Source organism: Dromaius novaehollandiae, chromosome 1 (assembly GCF_036370855.1).
Source record: "Dromaius novaehollandiae isolate bDroNov1 chromosome 1, bDroNov1.hap1, whole genome shotgun sequence".
NCBI classification, from domain to species: domain Eukaryota; kingdom Metazoa; phylum Chordata; class Aves; order Casuariiformes; family Dromaiidae; genus Dromaius; species Dromaius novaehollandiae.
In genome coordinates, this window is record NC_088098.1 from 109,524,435 (window position 1) to 109,550,955 (window position 26,521).

The 26,521-nt window shown below is 38.1% G+C and overlaps 1 protein-coding gene across 1 annotated transcript in view; it reads right to left on the bottom strand.

Annotated features, from left to right (window-relative positions):
* SAMSN1 (SAM domain, SH3 domain and nuclear localization signals 1) overlaps positions 1-17,111 on the bottom strand; it is a 93,293-nt gene extending 76,182 nt beyond the window's left edge. The window contains exons 1-3 of the mRNA XM_026107973.2: positions 16,958-17,111; positions 13,218-13,354; positions 5,515-5,652 (exon numbers count right to left, since the gene is read on the bottom strand). Of these exons, the coding sequence (XP_025963758.2) occupies positions 5,515-5,652; positions 13,218-13,241 (162 nt within the window). The 5' untranslated portion in view covers positions 13,242-13,354; positions 16,958-17,111. The remainder of the gene's footprint in view (positions 1-5,514; positions 5,653-13,217; positions 13,355-16,957) is intronic.
* Positions 17,112-26,521: the final 9,410 nt, after the last annotated feature.

Sequence of the window (26,521 nt, forward strand, 5' to 3'; positions counted from 1 at the left end):
TAAAACAATGTAGGTACATAATTGAGCATTTTCCCCCTCTCTCCCATCAGAGGTTTTTGTGGTTTTTTTGGTTTTTTTTGTTTTTTTTAAGCCTCTTCAGAAGAGTCCATTAAGGAAGGGCTGTTTTACTGTACTGAGATCATTTTGGCTGAAGATAGGAGGTCCTGCTAGCACCTGGACATTTGTGAATGATAATAATTGTATGCAGTTTCCACAGAATTTTTTTGCATGTATAGATTTGTTCACAGATGCAGTGTACAGATCAAAAAAGTAAACAGAATTTATGCTTTGCTTTGAAATGCTGCAAGCTATTTAAGATTAATTTCTTGTTGATAAGAAGCCCAGCATTTTAGTCTTGGGAGAAATCTTCTCAATAGCTGTAAAGAAATGGCTAGATGAGGTTAAAAATCTGCATTTGAGGCTGAAGTCTCAACACAGACAAGTCCACATCATTAAAAAAAGATTTCAGTAATATAATTTCAAGTAGAGTAGTTAAGGAATTTAGTCCATATACAAAATTATTTTTGTAACGTTTCAAACTTGTCTCATCATGCTTTCCATCAGGCAACTGTATTGCATGAGAACCTAGAAAGTTTGTTGGTGTTACCTGCAAGCCTTTTAAGGAATGGCTTCTGGTAAAGCTACAGACACAGCTCTTGGAAGGATCTGAGTTTCCTTTCATCAGTTTCCAGAGTGCACACAGAGAAGTTGAAAAACGTTCAAAAAGTGATTTTAAGGCACCTTAGCAAAGGTAGTGTCAACACCTCATTTAAAAAATGTTAACATTTTGATTTCAAAAAGGGTCATTAAAAGAAATATCAAACACCAAAGGATATTATAAGTCAGAATTTGTATATGATCCAAGGCAAAATTTGAGACATGATCCTTTCCAAACCTCAGCGTGGTCATATACCTAGAAAGACTATTAATTCACATCTTTGCATGCCAAACACCTGGCGTGGGACATGAAACGTGAAATTGTAGGTTTAACTTTTTGTTCCATGATTTGAGACCAATGCCTCAGCACCAGTTTCTTAAAATCTACCAAAAGATGCATGTATGTCATTATGTGATATTGAGGTCAGCTCACTACATATCATGAGATGCAATGTCATAGTGAAAAATGACAGTGGATTTAAATAGCCATTTAAAAATGGCACCTTTTATTCAACACACCTGTTCCTGCCATATCTGAATCAGCTGGCAAACTTGGAGTACAAGAATAAATAATGCTTGTTCATACTTCCTTTTAAGTCTCTTTTCAGTATTTGATTACACTTTAAATCCTTTATAAATTTAATCTGAAACTGGGAAGTAAATATTTTTACAAATATGTTTTAACTTAGAATGTACATTAAATATTATCCAGAATCTACTGTCTACATTCTCTCAAGTGAAGAATTACCTTGTTTATAGGAATAATTCACTCCTTGCCTACACCAAATATGAATTATCTGGGTTTTTTGTGTGTCCTAAAAAATAAACTATGTATATGGAAACTCAGCATTATGAAATTATTAATAAAGCCCTTTCCTCACTGCTTTTACTGAATAATTCTGAATTAAAAAACTGAATGGGCTCCTCTGGTGTTTACAAGCTGGCTGAAATAGCTAGAGCTTATGCGTCTGTTAGACTTGAAAACCAGGATGTGATCATTTCAGATAATCAGCCCTTTTCTTTCCCTTGCTGAAATCAAATGCCAATTATAACACTGCAGATTAAAGCAGGTATCATGACTGATAGTGATTTTCTGGCAATAACTTAGAAAGACTGATAAACTGTTTGGCACTTTTCTGATATACTGGGTAGTCGATTATATCATGGTCAGCAGTTGAAAAATATGTGGATCTCATGACATTTGACGATTGCAATCTAACAGGAAATATATGAAAATAGTTTCAATATTGGAGACTTTCATCTTGAGAAGCTTAAGACAGCTCACGAGGTAGAAGACTGGAACACCAGGCTGCAAGATGTAGCAAGATGAAGGAATTCAGTTCCCCGGTTAGCAAAATAGCTACAGACAATGAATACCCATACGATCTTTATGTACTCTTGGCTACCAGTTGTTTCTGAGGAAGATCCGATTCATCTCTACTTTTCATAAGGTTCAAAACTAACTCTGTACATCTATTTTTTCCTCACTGCCTGCAAATACAACTGAAGCTGAATGGCAGGCAAAGCAACCAAACAGTTAACAGGCTGATTCCCTGAGGGGATTATAATCAAAGGGTAGTGTGTAAAACACAGGCATAACACAGTACCACAGCAACCTAAAGTGGGAACATCCCATGCAAAACCTGTCATATATTAAGCGGGTCTTCTGAGTTACATGAAGGAGAAACACAGTGTACATGAAAGGGAGATTATTCTTCATCCAGGATGCATCATTTGGGCGGATATTTGACCAGGAACAGAAATAACCACAGTTCAAAAGTGTGTCCAAAGAGTATGTTCACTGAAACATGTCCTGCACAGCTTCAGTTACCAAAGTACACCATATTTTCCATGTTTCTGGTGAAATGTCACAGCCCAGCCACAATTAGGGCAAATTACAATGGACAAGATAACTGCAAGAAAATACTTTGCTGCAGTATAAGGAAAATGTTCCTCTACCACTAGCCTCCCTCTTTCAAGTTGAGGGGTACGGACCTTGAATACTTGCCCTGCTGATTTCTTAAGTTGTAGAAAGGGGACAAAGTCTCATATGAGGGAACTGAATACTTCCAGGCTGCTCCACCCTAAGGAGATTTAACAGTTATGTGGAATCTGCATGGCCATGGTTCAGCCAAGCATTTAAACATTCACTCAAGCCCATACCTACTTAGCAATGCACTTAAGTAAGTGCATTACCGAATAATGATAGATGACTGAATCAGGGCCTGAGGGAACCAATAATGTTCAGAATTTATCATGCTATGGGGACCGCCTTGCAGTGTGGAATCAAGTGACGGAATTAAAAATGAGGAAGAAGTACAAATGGGCTCAGTTAATAAGCTTAACGGCTTCATCTAAGGTGTATGTCTAATAACTCACATGCTAGAAATAGCAGATAAGATTACACATAGTGCTTTGGCCTTAGCAGCATTTTTCCATAGGTCTTACTGCTGACACGTCATCACTAATCTTGTTTTCCATTTCTAGAGTATTTTATAAATAGCCATGTTGATTCTACAGCCAGCACAGTGACACAGCATCCAGCCGTTATTTTTAGTTAAGTGCTGAACTGAATATTCTCTCAAAACAGAACAAAATAAAACCCACCACCAGTCTTATGAAGCTTCTTATTAGTATCTAGTGAACCAACAGTTTGCTTACCAATTTACCCTTACTTTTATTGATGATAAATTTTAAATTTAGTGAGGAAAATATGCATTGTCACTAAAATATCCCCTCTAGGAAAACTGAAATGTATGCTAAGAGTTAGCAGAAACCAAAGTGCTGGATTCTTCTATTCACTGCTGAACATGTATCTTCATGGACTATGCATTGCCATCTGACAAAAACAGCATTAAACAATGTCAAAAATGTTTTGATGCAACATGTTCACATTAACATCCTGGATTTTCTAGTGCAGTTTGGCAGCAAATCTGCTTCTCTAGGCTGGCCCAGTGAAAAAAAACAGTTTTATATTGGATGGGTTGATCAGTTTTGTTTAGCCAAAAAATTTCTGAAGCCTAACTCTGCATTAAAATCATAAAGAGCTTGAAGTGATCTTGCTGAATAAGAAAACTGAACGAAACAAGAAAAGCAAGAAAAAAAAAACCATGAGGTAAACTATCATTTCCACTTTAATTCTTAGTCTTACACATTGTAACATCCTGGGGCAGAGCACAGTGTTATGGATCTGTCTCTACCACAGCTTGGCTAGGTAAAGGATAATTTCTAGTAGCTATCTACTACAAAGTGTCACTTATGTTAGGAGGTCATATACCCCATGTTACAATATTGTAGCTGGGCACCAACCAATAAACTCATCTGCTTTTAATTTTCAACTTACTTTGTCTAAAGCCAATTCCCAGCAGATAAACATCTACCTGACAAACAAATAAGAGTGTAGTTGTCATTAACTAGTAACCTGGTTAGCAGTCACAGCAAAAGAGAAAAAGACTGAACGGACGTAGGAGCTGAACCAAAATGTCCCACGTTTGTTAGAGGAATAGTGTTTCAATATCGTAGTGTAACATAGCCATAGCCAAATAGCTAGAGCTTCTCACAACTGAAATACTGCAAGCATCCTAGGATGAGGTTATAACCGTATTTCCTTATGTGGCTCATTTTTATGGTAATAAACCTGATAATGGGGAGAAACCCTGTCATGCAGGAGAGCATCTCCCACCTACTAAGGTAAAATTATAATGCAGGGACACCTCAGAGCCCAGGCTGATCAATGGGGAACCATCTTGAGATCTCTGCACTGTTACACTCTCAAAACCAGGATCATTATACAAAGCTTCCAGGTGGTCTGGGAGATAGAGACATGCAAGGAGTGAGATGGTTGCAGCAGCAAGGTCTGAGAAGAACAAGTTATTTCCATTCCTTTAGGAATTCAGAAAAGTGCACACCACAGCTCCCCAACCATTCTCCTATTCCTCCAGCTTCAACACTTTCTCTGTACAAGTCCTATCTGCAAACCTGCTTTGTGACAATGAAACATCATAGGCCCAACAGACATGCATGTACATGGTACCCAAGCCAGAGTGCACATGGGTAAAACCTGGCATAGTTTCTGAAGGGAAGACAGTTTGTCTTCCTTGTATAACGAACATCCTAGTTTCTCTTTATTCCTTAACCAGACTGTATCATATGTCACTATTTTACAAAGATATAGTAATTATAAATGAAGGAGCATTGTTAAGCAGAGAAAAGAGATTATGAAATGAAAGAAAAGAGATTATGAAATTTAATATGCTATATTAAAGTATTTGCCAGAGCCCCAATGACATATTATGCCAAAAACATACCAGTAGTAAAGGATTAAGTAGGTAACATTATTTAGGAAGAAAAAAAAAAGAAGATGACAACTGTCTTCACATGTTTACCTAATGAGGTCTCGCAAAATGTAAAAGCAATTCTACATAGGCCATCAGTTACAAAATTCATATAATTCACTGTTTAGAAAGGCATTTTTTGTTAACAAAAAAGAAAAGCAGAGACACTGATAGTATATCCTGTAGAGACAAACTCTACAAATAGATGTATCCAGCACTTTCATATTCTGGGTTTTTGCAAAGAGAAATTCCCTTGTACAGTGAAGCTGCGCTAATCTCAGCTTCCTGCTAGCTGTATAGAAACTCATGACCTGTTTCTAAAGTGTGCTTGCTAAGACTGGACAGAGTTCAGTTCATTGGATACAGAGATGAGATTTGATTTGTGGCTCTAAAGAGCTTAAAGATTTCAAACTAGCAGTTAAACCAGCTGAGCACACATACACCTACATACACATGTGCAGGCATAGAGAGTAACAGTTCTGTGCAAAAGAGATTACATACTTTGCAGTTGAGTTTTACTTACCAAAGACATAGACCTATCGGGTGGTCCACAGCTGACATACGTGCTTGCTGGAGTGCTAGCTTGGCTGCTGATACTAATTGTATCCTTAGGTTCTTGATGTTCTGGGACAGGCTCATACAAGCTGTCCATTGAACCTTCCTAAAACAGATTTAAATGTTGTTAGATGTACACTTGTAAACTTGTAAACACATTAAAAAAAAAGCAAGACTTTTCTATGATTTAGAGTAGAGAGATTACAATTACAGGGATTTTCTTCCCCTGTCTTTTGAAACTCTTTCTTCCTCCCATCTCTCTAAACAGCATATAGTAATTGCTAACAATAAGTGCCAGAATGCTAGTTTGCAGTATTACAGCATAGATTCCACAGACTGGCAGAAGCAAAGCTGAGGGTACAGTAAAAACAAACAATACCTGCTCAGAAAGAGTAAAATCAGGCATATATCTCCTCCCATATATTATGTGAAAATTTCAGTATATATCTATAGTTAATACTTTTTCTTGATGGGAAAAAGTTAACCTGATGCAAGCAAGTTAACTCTATCTCTTAAAAGTAGAGAGAAGGAGTGCTGCCAGTTCCCAGATTCTGATAGTCATGGTTTAGGCCCCAAAATCATGAGAATGGCTAAAAATGTATTTAAAATATATATTATTTGCATTCAAATTTTTGAACTCTACGTTATATTATATATAAAGGTTCTTTTCTCCAACCACCAAGAATATAAACATTTTAATGGCAACTAAGATTCTCACTTTAATCCTACAACTCCAAGAGCCAAAGATTTCAGACACACACCACCATCCCACAGTTCAAGAGTTAAATGAAAACAGATGGCAAAACCAAAGACACTAAGTAATTTTCCTAGGTTTTAGATGTTGCCACTTTGACTTACATTGAATAGTCATTTTCCCAGTGAATCTTGATCACTGATTTTAACTGCCCTAATTAAGGAATAAATCAAATTTATAGCGGTACCCCTTACAGCAGAACACCACCAGTGAAATTAACAGGGCATATTATTATATAATAGCATTTATCCATCTAGTACAGGAGATAAACACGCACATATACTTGAAGCAATACAGTTAATATGTTAAAGCTTTACCAGCTAGAAAGCACTCTGAGATTGGACAAAGTCTGTCTGGGATTACAGGAGCAATATTATTGGCTGGTGAAACAGTAGTTCAAAGACATGACTGACTTTTTTAACTGCACTCTCTAGCTACTGATCTTCACTTGCTTCAGTCTACTACAGTCTTAATAAGCCCAGATAAATGTTGTGGGAGAAACATTGTAAGTTAAAGCTGCTTGGGTTATATACCAGAATTTATTCTAGGAACTAATGATTCAGTACTTCCTAGGAAAGTAGAACTGCCTTATAAAGCCCACCATGTACTGCTGGTGCTCCTAACAGCCAGCTAACCTGGGGTCTGACCATGCAACTGCATTTATTTCTGCACGGCCCTGCCTGAATATTAGGAGGGTTTTGTTGTCCCACACCTCCACTTTCTAAAAAAGAGTGCCCACTAGAAAGGACTGTTTGCAAAGAAAGCACTGGTTAGGTAGTTCTTTTAAAAGCCCGCATTAGTAGGAAAGTTGAACCTTTGGGTTATGGAAATGTGATACTGGCATATACAGCAGTCAATCATACGCAGCCTGTATTCAGATCAAAAACCTTTAAGAGCTTCTCCTATCTGAGAGAGACATTTTTCCTCTGCACATCAGCCAAGCAGTAGAGCCTGCATAGTTCAGGCTAAAGTGGCTGGCATGCTACCCGACACACAGACTTTTTTGGACTAGATTGCAGGAAATGCTGTCTCTCTCAATATGCAACATTTTTTTCTATCTCATTCCTGCTAAAAAAAATATGTAGAGTACCTATTGTAAAGATGCATGTACATCTTTTCTTAATCTTTAACAAGAGGCTGGGTAGGAGAAATCCTGCAGAGAAGCTTTCCAAAAAATACTTTTTTCCTTACTATAACTGTCTAGCCATGTAGCGACGGCAGTTCAGGCCCCAGGTTTGAAATTGTGGAGTGAACATTTCTGCACTTGACTGATAAGTTTCAGACCTTGTTACCCAGTCAGTTCCTGGTTTCTACAACATAAAATTTAATCGAATACTTCTGCTTGCTCAGGGAAGAATTCAGGAGCTTGGTGAAGAGAGTTTTTAATTCTGAGATTGAACTATAAAAGACAGAAAGGGGGAAAGAGAGGAAAAGAGAGAGAGAGCAAAAGAGTGAAAGCAAGAACGGAGAGCCTTCAGTGTGCAGAAGAAAAGAATTGTTTGCTGGCTGGTGTTTTATTTTTTTGGGAAGGGGGGAGGGAAACATTGAAAGAAATACTTGCTTTCAGGGCAATCCAAAGTATTTCACCTAACTTGAAATTTTCTTTCTTCCTCTTTTTTTACCTGACATCTGTTTTTATGCCCCCAAATTTAATGTCAATAAATATTTTCATTTCACATTGAAAAGACTAAAAGTCTAGTTTAAAAACTTTCAGTATGAAAAACCTCCAAAAACACTACCCTTTTTTTAGTCATAACTCTCATCATTTGAGAGCACCACTATCCTGTTAACTTCCTAAAACCTAGTTTTTCACTACTGTTTCACCTGAAAGTCACACACAAAACAGAAGTTGTTTGGGGATATTGGGAACTCTTTGGATACACAGAGATACAAGTTTCTTTATCTGGCAAAATAAGGCAAATACCTATGCTGAAAAAGGAAATTAGGAAGCATATTGGTGAGCAAAGGATATAGCTAGTCTGTGGGGGGTTTGCTAGGGGCACAAAGCTCATTCACAAACCATCTTCCAACCCCCCTCCCAAACATCAAATAATGAAAGAAAATACTATACAGACCTGAGCTGCTGTAGATTTAGCATTTAATATTAACTCCTTTTGTAGTCCTGAGCACACTAAATAGCACAGGGTAATATAAGAGATAGTAGAAGAAAACATTAACTTAATTCTGGAAGAGTTAGTATTTTTGCTTTCTCCTACATGGGATGCGAAAGACTTTTTAAGCCCTTTGCACCAGGAGTTTTATGGCAGAAAAGATCCCAGTTCAGAGTTAGAAGAAAATAATTGCTTGTAGTTCTTTTCTTTGTGAAACATCATTATCATGGTGCGCAGAGACTACATCGATCAGGGTGGGGGAGGAACATTTAGTAAGGCAATGAGGTCATTCTCCAACTCATAGATTAAATGTGAACTCCTGTGTATGGTGGGGTGACCACAGTTCAGCTAAGAAGAGCAAGGAGTGTATGAAGATGATTACCTGGAAAGTACCACAGCTCGAGCACTCAGAACTCTTCTACTCACAATACACTTCAGAGGACGTTGTTCATACATTCAAGTAATCCTTCTTAGTTAAAATGTGTATTTCAAATAAGTCAAATCCGTTTCTAAATAACATCATGTCCCACTAGCCATAAGAGCATTAGGATCTTTCTGTTTGCTCTAAGATTTCTTTAACATATGGAGGCTTTGTCTAATTAATAATATTCCAATTATACCACTTTCGTTAGTAATTATTTTCTCTGCATCTTTCATAGTAGAAGCCTTAGTTTATTGCCAAGGGCTATTTCAGTTTATAACATTAGATGTAAAATATTTTACACTGTGCTGTCAGCAATATGCATCTTTACACCATCTATCAAGATAAAACACATACATAACTAGTTCTATGCCACTGAAAATTGCTAAGATGAATAGACTTCCCCTCACTACTTAACTTTACATTTTACTAGCAAAACTGGTAGTTAGAAAGCTGCTATATGGAAGAGAAATGGGAAAATGAAAGGGATCTTATTTGGCTTAAACTGTTAGTGTCAGCGCTCAACTTGAATAACTGATCTGAACATCCCTGTGCTTAGGCATGTTGTATCCTTTCCATACTGCACTTCTCTCACTGATTTCTGACACACAGGATGTTGGCAACTCTTGAGCATCTGAAATTCTTCCCTGTCTTCCTCAACTCAATTGCTAACATCACTGTTCATTGGGAAATAAAGTAGCATCTAGCCTTGTATGAGGACATTTTTCATGCCCCTCACATCCACTTTCTTATGGAAATTTTACTGGAATTCAGTTTGCCTTCGAAATGGAAATACAGCTGACTGCACCTCCCATAGTAAATTAAATGATAGACATGAATGATCCAGGTTGCTGTAATGTGATCATCTGCACTGCTAGCCTGCCAAAACAGTCCCTGGCCTATGCTTGCCTCATGGCAACTGTTATAGCTTCCAAACAACTCTTTAGCACAGTTGTTAAAACACCAACCTAAAGGCAGGCTGCATGCAGCCACCCTGTTCTGGAGCGCAACATAGTTTACTAGAACAGACACAGGTTCTTCTGTGCCAATGGTCCTCAATGCCTGGAACTTTCCTGGACAAGCTTTATTGATAGAGTTGTAGCCTCTGTGCTCCTTGTGAAGCCAAAAGTAGAGAAATATCTAAAAAGCCGGTAATTTGGGCTAAGTTTACACCCTTGTTCAAAGATAGTCCCATCAAAGGAGACCCTTTTGCTGCTTCTGGGGTTATGGTACAAAATCAATAAAAGTATATCCTCTCAAAAGAAGAAGAACCCAGAGCAGGATTATTTGGTAGTGTTGCAGGTGAATGGGTGCTAACCCCAATATATATATCCTGGATATTAGACACATGATCCAGGAAAATAATGTAGGAAATATTTCTACCTTGATTAAAGGACCAGGCAATTTAATACTATCTTTTATGTCTCAGATTTGTAGGATTCTGCCATTTATTAGGCAGGCTATCAAATTAGGTGTTCTGAAGACAAAACTTCCTGCAACTAATACAGAAGTAGTGCTTGATTTGGGCACCTGCCTGTATATTGTCCATCATGCAGTGTTGTTCTGATTGAATCCTCTGACAAGCTAATCACCATAAGATGGGCAAGACATTGCAAGTTTGGGAACCAAGATTAACATTTCATCATGGGATGCTTGCACAGAAAGGGGGAGACAGGGTTTTGAAGAAGAATCTAATTTGTCTGGAAATCTCTTGAGACCAAGGCAATGAGTCTATTGCAAAATTAATCTCACTCGAGAAATCATATCATTCTGAAGTCAACTCAGGACACAAAGTGCTGCTAGGGAACCACCCCATGCTGGACTGCTCTTACTAGAAGATCACAGGGCTTGCAGGCTGCAACAGGCTGGAATAATTTCTATCTGCCTCCCTGGGAAGGATAGAGTCCAGTCCAGGCTGCCAGAACCTTTACAATCACCTTCTGACTCTTGGGTGTCTTCAACCTCCTTGTCATCATTTGCTGGACAGGCCCATAACGCTGCTTCTGTCATGCTGCAAATCTGTCTTAGGTTTACGGACAGGTACAACAGCAAGCCCACAGAAAGACAAATTTCCTACCACAAGTTAATGCTGCTCCTTTAAAAACCACAGTATTCCACCACTTCATATTAGCCAAAAGTCTGGTCCAGCCCTGTTTTTAAATAGGATGTTCTTGGCATTCCCTCAAATTATAGCTTACTTCACCCAACATACTCAGAAAGGTAGAAAATTATTGTCTAACACTTAAACCTAAATATTTTAAAAATATATGCATATGTACACACACACACACTTGTTGCAGTATAAAGACCTATCAGTCAGTCTCTGTGTGGGGAAAATACTTCCAAGCAAACACTGTTTTTTTGAAAAGCTCTTTTTTTTTCCCTATGTCTGCTGATAGTCTAAGGTTCTCTTCTGAGGTTCCAGGTTCAGTACTTCCTCCAAATGTTCACTTGGTATAAATCAGCAATGATTTCAATTCATCAGTGACCATTTACATCTACTAAGGAAATGATTCCTATAGCGTCTCTAAAAGATATTTTTGAAGCCTAACTATTTTGCTGCTGTACATAATTTATGATGTGCCTCTCTTGAAGAGAAAAATATTGTGACAGCTTTTTTGATATTTTAACCACTTTGTTGCCAGATTTTTCACAGTCAATTGATTGATGGAGAAAAAGTGGCTAGGGTAAATACTGGGACCAGCTCATTTCCAATGTAGACAATCTAATTACGGAAAACAACTGCACTGTGTCACATGCATAGGGATGAGTGCATGCACAGAGCTCTGAGTTTTATGAAATACAGATCTACATTAATGATTTATGACTTAAGACAGTTTTTGATAACATGTGAGATGTTTTGCCAGGTGCTCAAAAGATTACTACAGTGATCAGAGTGGCTCACAAGGAAAGCTTGTAAAGAATGGAGGTTATCTTCTTAGCATCAATCTTTAAACAGAACTAATTATTTCATTACAGAAACTATCATGGTACTAGCTTTCACTTGTCTGAACCATCCATTATCACTGCAGTCATTATGTCTTTCACAAAACCTCCAGCTGCTGCACATCCAGTTTAAGAGAATATCTGCATCTTGACCCACTCTCACCTACACAATCTATCCCTCATTTTGTTTAAATGCTGATTCCTCCACTGAATGCTCAGCAACTTCTTAAAAACTGAACCACATAGAAAATAAGAAGCTGCCCCAATGGAACAATAAAACACTGATTGAACAGTTCTGTCCTAAAGAACTGCAGAAATGAATATTTGCAAACTGTTATACTGGGCGCCACAGAACCACTGTTAACTTTGATCAGATTCACAGGTATTCACATTAAACTGCGATTAAAAGTATTATTGAATTCCCAGATAATTACTTTTTATAAAGGGACTTGCTTAATAAAATACTAAAATACTACTGCACTTTACTTTAAGCACTCTAAAACAGCTTTTAATCCTTTCTGTCTGGAGAACACCAACACTCTGTGCTAAGATAGCATTAGCAATCAGGAACAGCAGTTTACACAAACCAGTTCCCCCAGTACTTGAATTTTTATCAGTGCAGTTTGAATATTGATTTTTATTTTTCTTTCTAAACATATGGGGAAGATATTCTAAATATCTGGGCAAAAGATGAAAAATGGGCGAACAGATCTACTGTGCTCTGCAAATACAGCAAATACACTCACCTAGCAGTCACTACTAATACTGAGCATTGTAATAATACTTGGCAGGTGGTTAAGCTTTGAAAACAGAATCAGTTTCGATGGATTTCCTACCCTGATTTTACTTGTTCATTCTAACCGGTTGTCTTGGGATAAGAAAAGAGGGAAAAAGAAAAACAATAAACTAAAGAGATCAACTCCTCTGTCCTTGAGTGAATACAGCCATATGACTGGATTAGCCCAGATGACTGTGTATTCATGCTTGGCTAATAGAAAACTAGTGCTAGGAAAGTTCTAATAGCTCTCTCAAATTACTTAGCAAAGAAAATAGAGATAGTAGTACCTCAAACAAAACAGCTTAAAGCCAATTATAGCATACACATATTTAGTCATTTTGACATACACATGAGACTTTTTACTGTTTTGGGGTCAAAAGCCTCGCATTAAAATCTGCAAATTTTTGCAGTTGTCACAGCGCACACCACATTTTCAAACCTATAGATAGCTTTTTCTTTTTTACTTTATGTGATTTACTATGTTTTATTTTTACTGAATCATATTTTGCTCTGTATAAAGTCTCAAACTCTTTCCTGTATGCTAGGGAGACTTGCTGCCATTACACAACCCTTGAACTTTTTTTTCCTTCTAAACACACCCACTAATTCAGTTTATCAACTGAGTCACCTGGTAAAGGAAAACGCGTGCACGTAGACTTACCAGAGAAAAACAGAAAAGATTCATGTCGCTTCCGAGATCCACTCCAGCACCCCAAAATCTGCTCCAGAGAATTTCCCTCGCACACTGCAGCTCCTCCTTGCCCTCCCAGCTGTTTGTACATTTCTCCCTGGAGATTACTGCAAGATAAAATCCCTGCAATAATCCACTGGATTGAGAGCCCATTATCAAATGAGGCAGGCTTGCCAATGCCAGTACAGGCTGTTTTCTGAATTAAAGAATGATGTTTACCAACAAAATAAAAGTGTGGTCTGAATAATCATGATGGGCTCAGGAAATAGCCTCTTACAGATTGTTGTTCCCATTTCATTCATCATCTAATAGACATTAAACTATTTCTGCCTAAGATGACTGGAACGTATAGCTAACTTTAAGGCAAACCTGCTCGACTGTCTCATATTTTCCAAAAATAAACAGAAATTCTTGGGAAATGCTAAATTTCTATATGGAGGAAATAAATTATAAAATACAGTAACTATTGCTGACTACATTTTGAATTGATATCTTACATAGGGACCTAAAAAGACAGACATCTCCATGCCAAGATCAAATTAAAATGAAAAAGAAAACACAGTTTGGAGGTGTATGCTAGTATTACCAAATGAGTTACTGACATGCCAACTGCTTGATATTGCAGATTAGGACTAAACCAATTTTGCTATTAGAAAATATGGCAAATCTGGAAATTAAAAAATTGAGTGTATTCAAAGATGACCCATAGGTTACAATGAAAGGTATTATACTGTACAGAGGCAAATGGATGAAGGATAAGCAAATCCAGTAGCCTATGTCACTAACTGGTATAAATCAGCAAAATTCCATCAGCCCAAGGAATTCACATTTATTCGCCTGTAATGGAGTAGAAGTACAGTCTGAGGAAGTAATAATGACATTAGTACTATGAGACTCAAATTGTTTCAGATTATGAAACACCTAAAACTAGACTGATTTTGGAATAACATTCCCTTCCAACCCACCAATTAATTTCCCATACCTCTTCTGTGAATACTATGACATTTGGAATATGAATAAGCAGTAGTCAGTACCAAAGAGACAATCTGAAATTTACTATAAATGAAGAGGTGCTCTCATTTTTTGATTGAGATCTTGATTTCCTTTCTCTGGGCCCAGAGCTTCGCATTTGTAAATGTCAAGCATCTCTTTATTGCTCATACTTCTGACTACTTCAGTTTCTTCAAGTCATTTTGCAGTCTCATCCTGCACCCTAGCGATTTTGAAACTTCCTTTTTTTGCCAGGATGAACACTTTGTACTACAACTTAGTTTCTGCCGAATAGAACCCCAAAAATGCACAAAGGCACACATGCATGCGTGCACACACACACACAGAAGACAGACAGATCTTTAGTATGTGCTGTACTTATTTACTGTGATGTATATGAAAGTCTTCCCAGGCCTCCTTTTCAGTTGTGATTTCAAGTTAGTTTCACATATTGAAAAAGTAGGACTTGGCTACGAAGAGCTTCATGAAAACTGTTATACATAAGAAGCCAATTACATGGGAGGCTTCTTATTTACTCCTCCTACAAACCCAAGGAAAACTAACACATTTTGTCAACTACCACCTAGTGACACTTTCCTAACATGATTATACAAAAATAGACATATAAGAGACCTAGTTTATGACAGATGGGCTTGCATGTGCTTTGTGGCTTGCTCACTAGTTTCCTCTTGAGGGGGCATGTTGTTATCCTTCCTGTGCCTCAGGTTCTCCAGCTGGAAATACTGAAATAACAGTACAAACCTCATTTGCAAAATACTGTGAAAGTGCACCCTATCCCAGCTAGGGAGAATTACTCCCCCCCACACACACACTCTGCATATTAATAGTTACAGCTATCTGGAAAATTCTAGGAGGACTGGAGAACTAGTAAGATGACAAGAGATATTAAGGAACCAAAAACTAAGTAACTCAGGAAAATGTGTTTTTCATTCAGACTGGTTTAATCTCTGAATCTTGGGGTTGTAGTTTGTGCTAGTTTTTCATTCGTTTGCTTGCTTTGCATATTTATCTGAAAGCCTTAGAAGGAAGCTTCTTTTATGCCACAGCTGCTGAAGATGGGAATAGCTGAGAAATCACAGCTCTTATACTGAGCTATTCAGTTCTCATTTTGCTTATATTTGCAGACAAAAGAACAAGGATAATTTAAAAAGCAAACAAATTAAAAGGTTAAAATAAAAACAACCTGAATCCATACTTTCAGACACACACATGTATGGCAAGCAACCATGTAGCAAGGTGAAAATGCAGAGCTGTACATGGGAACTTTCTGTGAAGAGGGATGCTCATCTGGAAACTTTCTAGGGCATTTGACCAACTCTTACTTCAGTTGTTCTTGCTTCATCATTTGGACAGGAGCAGTTTAGCACACCAAGTGTGAAATCTATTGAGCTAGGGCACTATTCCACTGAAGTCAAATGTAAAAAATAGGGGCAGGCTTTTCTCAAATGCAGAGCTGGAGACTGAAACTGGGAATCGTATCAGGTTTAGACTCTGCAGTAGCACCTCCTGACTGCATGCCCAGACGGCTTGTTTGGTTCCTTCATTCCCCGAAAGGGTGGACCACCAGAGTTCAGCTGCTCTCATTTCATATCCTGGGGCAATAGTCCTTTTGTTTCCAGATGCATCAGCTCTCTGGATATATCTACATTGAAGGGATAACACTGACAGTGCTGGGTGAAAGTTATTCAAGTGAGCTTTAAAATATTCAGTTTGAATATCCGGCCTGAGAAGCAGAGAAAGTTAAACCACTCTGATTTCCATTCTGCTGGGGTAATAGCCTTACGAGTTTAACAAAGCCTTCAAGCTGGATTCCAAAGCAATGTTACAGATACTCTAGATGCAAGCCACTAAGGCCCTAAGGCTAAAGACCTCAATTTTGTTATTACAGGTTTTTGAATACTTACAATAGTAAGACTCCTCTTATGAAGAGGTAAGATTTTAGACCGCTGCTAATTCACTGATATAACCATCTCTAAGGGCCAAGTCTGTTGATAGGTCTAAACTACAGGTGAGACAATCCATAGGGTTCCTGTCCTAGACTAATGGAAAAAATTGTCAACTGTGAAGAACACCTACTATAATAATTAAAACAAGATGCAACAGCTAACAATTGGTTTTTCAGGATGAACAACATAAGTGGAATATTCAGCAGGAGTTCTTAATACCACTTGATATCACAGCTATCTGTGGAAAGAATTTGAGTTAAAAAAAAAGTAACTGAATAGAACAAATTCAAAGGTAAGGTCAATGCTGTGACATCTATGTACATTTTATCTGCCATAAATAGAACAATTGCAGCAGCAGTGTACCAGAACAGCAACACTACACTACAAAAGTGTTAGACAAACCCGTTATACCAAACAGGAAACGTTTGAACCTTCACTTCCTAGCTCCAAAACTTGTATTACTGTTAGCATTTAATTTTCTTTGCCCATTTCTACACAATTTCTACATGCTTGGGCTCTACATGCATGCAAGTAGTTCAAACACCTTAAAAAAGAAAAGATGCCCACAAATCCAGGCTTTCATATATTTAGGTTTCTATTCCTGCACAATGAAAAGACGGCACAGCTGAGATCTCCAGGCATCCTTGGCCTTTTCAAGAGGCTGGATTTCAGCTGTGTATTCACAGTAAGTACAACATATAATCTAGCCTGGTATACAAGCAGTCAAGGTCAAGCCATGATTCAGGTACTCACAATTCAGTCTTGGCTCCAGACTCAGTTCTTTGCAGCCGTTGGTGCAGCTTCCATCTGTCACAGCAGAGCTGTGTGACTTATAGATTTCTGTGGTTTGCTGAACAAAAAATAGTATATTCAGTAGTATTTAACCTAGCACATTTCAGTCAACCTGGAACTAATACTTATCCCTCTTTTCTTCCACCTCCTTTTTCTCCCCACAGCACATCTACTCTCAATGAAAAAGTGCACCTACTTATCCTCTGATCATCATCTATTTATCATCTGAGCATCTGCATACAAATTTAAAACTAAGAAGAACAATGCTACTGTCTCATAAAGTATTAGTGTTTAATATATAAACAAATTGTTATATGATAAGTGACATTCCTCTATTCGCTGCACATAAAAATCTGAATTCTTTCTTTAACATGAGCTCAAGGTAAACATAGTGTTTTGCTACTATACTCCATGGGCTATCCTGGTACGAATCGGAGGATCCAGAAATTATAAGTCAGTCATAGGCTTCGTTTCACTCTCCCATTCCTTTGGAGAGAGAACGTGTATCTGCTTTCAGCAGGTGTGTACCCAATACACTACATATTCCCTAACATATGAGGGCAACCATGTAGGTTGCACATTGGATAAAGCCCCTGCCTCTTTTCACCTCCTTCTGTACATTTACGAAAAGCAGATGACAAAGCAGTTCTGTGCAGAACGCTTTCCATATTGACCCACAGTGACCCATGACCAGTGCTGTATGATAAGCCACTATTTGACCCTAGGAAACTGCAGTCAGAAAACAAGTTTAACTCTTTCTATCACAAACATCCCCTGAAGACACCCTGAATGATAGAAAGTTCCATTTCAGACCACATGCACAATAGTAACTTTAAGACAGGAGTGTAATATTCCAGAATGAAATATTCCAGTCACTGACTCTAAATTACATCTACTTAATGGTTTGGAAAGGACCCATGAAGTACTAACTAAAAATCTGATTCTTTAAACGTTATTGATTTTTTTTCTTTTAGAATCCCCTTTAATTTAGAAACAGCTTCTTCATTTCCTCCTTTCACATTCAGCACCTAATTAAAAATTGGTAGGGAAAGAGCCTCACAACTCCCTCCACCAAACTGCAATATTCCCCTCCTCCTTTGAAAAGACAATTTTACAGACGCAACAGTCCATCCAGCATGGCAGCTTTTACACTTTTGCAACAAAGACCTGCAACAGAGTTTAGTTAAACAGTGAAAAATTATTTTAGGCTCACTCAGAACAAATAACCTTAACATCTACTCCAGACCAGAAAATCAAGCAAATAAACACATGGAGAGCCAACATGCTATAGCTCAAAATCAAACAGATGAATAAGATGCTTTCACAACTTCCAGAAATCTGGTAAAGGCCTAAAAGTCAATGGCAAAATTCCCATCAAATTCAGTGGAATCAAATTTCATGTGCCTTCTCCGACTAACTAATCATATTTAATCACAACATCGCAAAAGCACATGTTGTTTCCCATGCAATTCATTGTCACCTCCAGCCATGCCTTGAAGCTAACATTCCTTTTAGGAAGAACAATCTCATTTTTCTTTCCCCCATTCCAGAAGATTTACATTCTTTTACAGCAGTTATATTTTAATCAAAGGAAAAACTGTATCTCTGTTGCCTGTACTAGAGAGGAAATGTGTATTTCCTAAGTGGGAGGGCCAAATCCTCTGGCTGTATAATTTTACTGAAACTCAAAGAATCTGGCCCATACATTCTTTATTGCTATCTAACACTAGTTTGCAATACAGAGTGAAAACTGCTAACTTTTATTGTCAGGCCAATTTATATATTACCAGACAAAACTGATGTCTACAGTGAATTATGGCTATAGGAGTCATTATCTTCCAGGAGCACCTTGAAAACGAGATGTCTAATCTCAATAATGTAAGTTTTCTGGCTAAATAAATCCCCTGTGCTTAGTAATTCTGTGCATTTATAGAAGAGATGTCAACCCCCCACCTCCTTAGACCTTTAAAAACATTTTAAAGCCTCAAGGGGATTTGAATCCTCACTAAACAGAATTGATTTCTGTACTTACTACTTAGTATTCTTAATCACACAGTTCATGCATTTTTGTTACGTAATGGATTGGGAAATTCAAAGAACCAGCCTGTTTTGCAAACATTTGGTTTCCCATCACCCCACTCTCCTTTTATTTTTGATGGCATTTTTTTAATAGCGAGATGACAGTCTTATTAAGCACACGCCACTTGAAGCAGCTCCAGACAACTGACACTGCCCTCTAAGTCTGTAGCCACCCAGGTCTTGTGCAAGCTTTTAAGAGCAGAACTTTGAAAGGCCAGCAGAGGTTTTCCAATCCACTCTGCAAGAAAGATTGCCTCTCTGCTTTTACCTATGAGGATTTAGGTTAAGGCTTCAGGCATCTATTTCTTTATTGAGAGCCTGATCCAAAGCTAAATGAAGCCAAAAGGAATCCATCTACTGATCTGAGCACTTTTGGCAAGTTAACTCAGGATTCCTCTACCAGTTCTTGGTACATGCTACATTCTTCAGTTGGATACAGTCTGAGGACAATCTTTCTAACCCAACTTGCACCTGCTCCCTGCTGCCATAGCCCCTGTCCCACATACCTGCCTACCTCCAGGAGACTAAGTACCTAAGTAGACTTAAGTAGATGGCTGCTGACAGCCCCAAGCTCCAAGTGAAGCAGAAAAAAAGCCAGCTGGATCATAGAAAGAAACAACTGCGGAAGCAGAAAGACAACCTAGATGAGGAGCCTCTGAGCAGAACGTACTATTTCATCCATACCACCATCCTATCTGCAGTCTTCTGGGCAGGAGCTGGTGTATAGCCAGCCAGTTCAAAGCTTGCATCTGCCTATATTTGTAGACAGTCCCAGATTAAAAGTCCCTTTCTGTACCTCAGGAGTCTACACTGGGACTCTTGGGTCCTCTCTCTGCTCTCGCTCTTGTACTAATCAGGAGTAATTCACTGGAAGCCAGGGAAGCGACACTAGCATATACAACAGACCAAAGCCTAAGAATTTCATTTGTAAGCTTCTAGCTTATGTTTTAAGAAGTTTCTCATCAGGTTTGTGTGAGTCTCACCTTTTTGGAAATCAAAATTAGGAACTCAGAAATTCCTCATCAGGTTTTCTCAAATGGCTCACGGATCCTTAGCTGATTTAGAATGTGCCTGCTATCAGTATTCTGTTCCCTTATGAATTATTCCAGATAGATTCTGCTGTACAAGCACCACATTTTGATCACTCTAAGTTAGATTCAACAGCTTTTCAAAACCATTCTCCCGATAAAAGAAAGGTAATCTTCTTTTATACAATCAGGGAAGATCAGGAATCCACCCCAGCTGTACATTAAAGGCTACACAGTTGTTATTGTGTCAAATAAAGCTTTTCTCTAATACTCTGTAACTTAAGTTTCAATCCCTGCTTAGTAAAATATAGCAAAATAGACTAATGATCTAGATGAGTTATGGAGCGTGAGTATAAATGCATCTGGGAAGGAAAAAATTTGATTAAATCACAATGGTCTAGGTCTTTAGGACTGTAAATATACCTATGATCTGGAATCAACCAGGAGGGAATACATGCTGCTACACAGCATATAGTTATGTCTTTAATGCACTTTTCCCCACCTTACTCTTTTTACACAGCATAACAGCCCAGTGCTGTTTGGACAGACCCATTATATACCTTGGAAGTCACTCTGGATAGACCCTTAGTTGGTAGATACTAGCAGAGCTCCATATTTTTCATCCCAGTTATGCCCGTTCATCCAATGTCACCAAACAGTTACAAGTGTGCAGCTAATTTTTACGACTGCTATTTTTTAGAGGCAAGGATACATCAACTAACGCAGCAGCAATTTGAGCTGTTTACATCCATGTGCATGTGATTCACAGAGCCTCCAGCTTGGAGTGTCCTCATTTCTGACTAGCCACGACCCTGCTTTACTGTCTTATTGCCTCTCCATGTGTTCTAGCACTTTCTTTCACTTTTACAAACTTACCCTGCCATGTGACAGTCAAGCTGCATTTGGCTCTTAGATCTCCTTTAAAAAAAAGTGGCAGACCCCATTCCCTTTAGTGACCCACACTCTACATACCTGCAAAATTTGCCCCTTTTGTACCCACAGGTGGAGAATTTACTGGCTTTTATTAAGATAATTGAATATGCAGAAGACACTGATGTGAAGGGGAAGAAATCTCTCCATTGCTGTCAGGACACATTACAGAAACAACACATAAGATATCAGTACATTCTAAAATGTCTTGGGAAGACAAAAATTTAAATTTGATTACCACATACCAGTAAAAAATTGCATCAGCTATTCACTGTCTGCACCACTCACATTAAACCCAGGCTTATACAGTGGGAACTGCTGATGCCATCTGCAGCCCTAGAATAACCTTGGCAGTATACCAGCACATATTCATTTCTATGGAGAAGAGCATTTGAAGCTGTAGCTGAGTCCTCATGGTACACCAGACTGCCAAATTGTCTCAGAGCTAGTAAATGGATATTATCACTTGTTTTAAATCCATCGTAGTTAAACAAGGTGCTTAGAGTTGGAAATTCCTGAAACTTTATTACAGGTTGAGTAGGTGCCTTTTTTCTCCCCCAAATTTAGCAGAACACACCAGGCAAGTCACCAAAAGTCTATGATGGATAGCTTGAAAACTGGAACATAAAAGAAAAAAATATTCTAGAAAAAAAACTATTGTTGAAATTTCAGTGTTGTTCTGCTTTAGATAGAATAGGGCCTTTCTGCAGAATTACTATTGTCTTAGTGAATTATAGATGGATTGAGAGGGGAGAAAGAGGGAAATTGTACAAAGCTGTTTCTAAGTTTGCCTAGGAGCTTGTACCTGGGTAGCCTAACTTTTTATACCTTAGGAGAGAAACAAAGAAGTCAGGTTCTGAAGGCAACGGCATCCAGAGATCCAAAAAGGCTACAGACAGCAGAGACAGTCACAGATCTAAGATTTGTACATCCAAGAATTACCCCCAACCCCCTGTGACTCCCCCGCTCTTATATCACTCAAATTCTTCAAAGTAGGATTCAACAGAATAGATGACCTTTTTATCCTGGATAACCATGGAACTGCCAAGATTTACCGTAACTCTATTGAACCCACATGTGGTCCAACAACCTCTTACTCTAATAATGCCTGAAAGAAAGCACTGCTGTATGCAGAAAGTAATGCCCAACAATAAGTTCCAAATGTCCATCAGGAACAGATTAATGAATTGCATGCACTGGTTTAGTGCTACAGAAGCAGTTTTACTCAATATACTCAGTGTATAGCTAGCACTTCAAAGACGGTTCTGTTTGTTAAATGTACAACCCAGCTTCATCTTTGGTAGTTACATAGTACCATTACTATCACATCTAAAAGCTCACAATCTTTAGCATGTCCTTTGAACCTCCCTGTGACAGGAAAAGTAGTATTATTACTATATTACTGCACAGCTGAGCCCATTGCCTGTATTACTGAGAGACATAGTCACGTACATGCCATCTAAGTGTTGCTAACAATCAAATGCTTGAACCCAAAACATTGATTTTCAAATCTGCAGTTAAGTTGCTTCTTTACCATGCAGGTGCTTGAAGATGCCCAGAAATATAAAGTCTGCCCATGAAGAGATCTCGACACTGTAGAAATCATGACACAGTTGGGCAGTTAGACAACTGCCTCACATTTAAGTCAAATAGGAATCCACAATTTATGCATTTGTATGTAGTTAATCTGATTGCTTTCCTCAGAACAAACTGATCTAAATGAGCTTTGTACAGAATAAGGATGAAGAAGTGGATGGGACTTCCCCCTCCTGCTGCCTCTTACTCAGCAACCCACTGATTGCAGCATCCATTCTCAGTATGGGGACTAGGGTTCAAGTTTTTCTCTTCCTGGTTTCTGATCTTCTCTTCTGTGTGATTTGTCTAACCACCACCAGGTGAGACATCTGTCTGGCCTGCGTTTCTCCTACTCCAGAATCTTAAACTAGCTGTTCTACTTTATACAGACTAATTATATACCTGTTGAGCAACAGGGTGTGTGTGTGTGTATGTGTGTGTGCGTGCGCATGAGCGCACATATGTTTGCAGAAGATGCTCTGGCCTGGTTGCTAGAGCAGTCACTTGCCAGAGAATACAATTGGTTTATCCAGGCCCTGCTCCCATAAGCATTAAATATTTATTTAGTTCAGTGAAGAAGAAATGAAAGTTGGTGCAGCAAGTCAAATGTTGTGGATAACCTGGCTCTAGGCACTCAGGCAAGGAATCTGCACAAGGCCAGAAACCTGAACCAGACTCTCCAGAGTTGCAAATTTGTATCCTATGCACTCAGTGAAGATATTTGCTTTTCCACAGAATGAAACAGGAAACAGTATAATTCTCCAGTAGTTTGCATACTGTGCAGTATATGTTGTACAATTACTGTCCTCTGATGTTATTATCTTTTCTGTAAAACCTCTGGAGGGACAAACGACAGCATGCATTTTCTTCCTCCCTCAGATCCTTTACTTGATACTTACCTCCTTTCTCCAACTTCTGGGAACTTACAGGCAAGAAATTGTCAGAGTAAGGTGTGTGCTACTTCATAAAGAAAATGGAAATGTCAAATGCAGTGATCTGATTGTAGTAGCTTGCTACAAGTGTAGCATCAACCACTGGCATGCCAGATTGTTTTGTCAATAGCACCTTGCTGTAAAAACCCAGTCAGACTGGGTAGGTGTGAGGAATCTTATTTCAAAGAGAATGATGATGCTACGTGAAAACTGGATAGGAGAGAATAAATGTGTATGTGTGTCTTAGCCCAGAGCTGGGAACTGGTAACAAATTATTAACGGATGAGATAGTCAAAAAGAAATAACAATATAAGGGCTGGAATTGTTTTTCTGAATATGGCTAATGACAATCTTGGCCATTGTTGGAGACAGAATACTCAGCTGTTCTTGTCTGAACATCTCAGGTTACTCTGCCAGTATGGTTGCTCATGTGGTCTTAAGTAGTCAAGACATGTTCTCCCATATTCAGAAGATATCCTACACTTACATATTACCTGTTGATTTTATATTAATCCTAGTACTGGAAGACAGGCTAGAATCCAGCCTACAAAAATCCAGCAGGAGCAAAGATGAACAGGACAAAAAATAGGGGATGACAAACAGATGTGGCACCAAGTGTTTGCAATGGAAGCTGAGGCTAAAACAGTATTAGAGAGGCTCAGTGTAGGTGTCTACCAGATTTCACATAGAACTCATACTGAATTTGAAAGAGAAGCGTTATGGAAGATTTTAAAATAAACCTACAACTTTTGGAATGAAGTGTATACTCTTGAAGCAGAGAAAGACATATATTCTAACTGTTGAATTCCATAAGCAGGTTTAGGGTAACATCGAGAGAACACTGCAAGTATGGAAGTGCTGGTCTCTTATTAAAGTCCGTGTTATATTAATGGGTTTATTTACCAATTGAACAAGAACTCTGATGTCATGAGTTTTATAGAAAAACATGGTAAACTTAAAACTTTAGCATTATAATTTTGGATTTGTAGAAACTCAGAAATAATTGAAAAATTAATGCAGTTATAAAGCTCTGCTAAATCTAAATGCACAGTTTAAATAAAAGTGTCTAGAAAAAGTATCAAAGCATACAAGTGAAAACAAACATGAAGAGGCTATAATTATAGCCAAAGTCCTATTATCCTGTGTAATCTCTTGCCTATATTGGTAGTATCAGCTGAATTTTTTGATGGACCTCATCCAAAGTCTGTTAAATGTTAATTAGAGTCTTTCTTTTGATTTAGTAGTTTCTGAACTAAATTATTTGTTCTAAGATGAAGTTCATTAAGTCATGTTTTCATGATGTGAAACGAGGTGTATAGACACAAACCTGGGATGGCAGGAAGTATCACAGATAGTGCCTCATTATTCTTTATTTGTAATGCAGCAAAAATATCCTTTCTAGATATGAAGACTCAGGAATATAAACTTTTAGCAATGTATTTCTTGGGTCTATGCACTTAGATTTTGGCTGAAATGCACTATGGTCAATATTTCCAGGTGAAGCAATTCATTTCCTCTGTGTGGCATGTGAATAAAACTCTTCCTGTTTAAATTTTGACTTCCATTTCAGTTGCAGTCTGTTATTACTAATGAGGAAAAAAAAAAACCCCAAAACTTTCCAGCTCTTCTAATGTATCAGCTAGATAAATTGTTAACACTTAGGAACTCCCCAGGCAGTAATGAATGACACAGTTTGCTGTCTTATCCCTGATAAAGTTTAGGATATGGAAAGCAGCGTAATCCTCTTTCTATACTCTCCCATCTGTGCTTTAGAGCTACCATAGTGAATTACTACATACCAAAGCACTGCTTCGCATGCAATTTCATATTTTCAAAGCTGAGATAATTTTACTCCACAGTGTATTTTTTAATCTCTATAAAAAGAACAAAATATTTAAGGAAGCCAGGTCAAATAAAGCTGTTGAATTTAAGAGATGGATGGCAGCTTTCAGTAAAGTAGAGGTTTCATAAAGGTTGCTCGGAATACAGAGCTAAGCCAAACTAATCACTTTGTTTACAGAAAATCTGCAATGCAGAGTGTTAAGATTTAACTCAATCGTAATCTTCCATTAATTATAAACCACTTTTTATGCAAGAATAGATGCTGACAAATAGGGCTCGAGGCACTCTTTTAATTGTACTTTACATGTGCTATTGCCTATGCCTAATGTCTTTGATTCAGCTTTAATACTGTAGATTGAATTTACTTGGTGTATTTTGCCATTAACCTGCCTAGTCACAGTTAGGGCTCATTTCTTTCTCTGTGAGAGAAGCTTAGGTTTTGTGTTTGATTCCTCCACATTTTATCAGATCTGCATTTTGCCTGTTATCTAATCGTTATGGATAAAGGGACTGATACAGTATCTATTGGAGTCAACTGACTGACTCAGTTCAGAGTGTGAGCATAAGCAGCTGCTCCAAGTGTAGAAGTGAATACAGAGAAAGAGTCTGATTTAATAAACTGTTCTTTATACTGCCATTTTTCTGCATCTATATAAAAATTTACTACATAACATAAAATAACACCACAGAAACCCAGGCAGTCCAGTGTCTTGCTCCGGTCACCATATGGTTGTGGAACAGCTGGTTAATATTAAACTTTAGCAAAATTGAGATTATACTTACAGGAAGCAGAAGATACTTTGAAGACTCTGCAGCCGTAGTGCAGTATCTACACATCTAATATTGCAATAAATCATCAAAACATACTGCCAGAGAAAAAGTCCCTTGGTAACTCTTTTGTTGTTTTGAGTTCCCAGCTACAGCTTACTACCTCTCTTATGCCCTGGGACTAGTCTGTAGAGTATAGCCCATCCTGTCCAATGACCCAGTTAAACATATGTCTATCACCTTGCAACCAGATTACAGCAAGCCAGCACTTTTTCTGAGACTTGATACTTGCTTCTAAGACCACTGAATTGTCAAATGTAAAGTTAGACCTCCTGAAATGAGGGTGGAGTTAAAGCTTTGGCCATGCATCC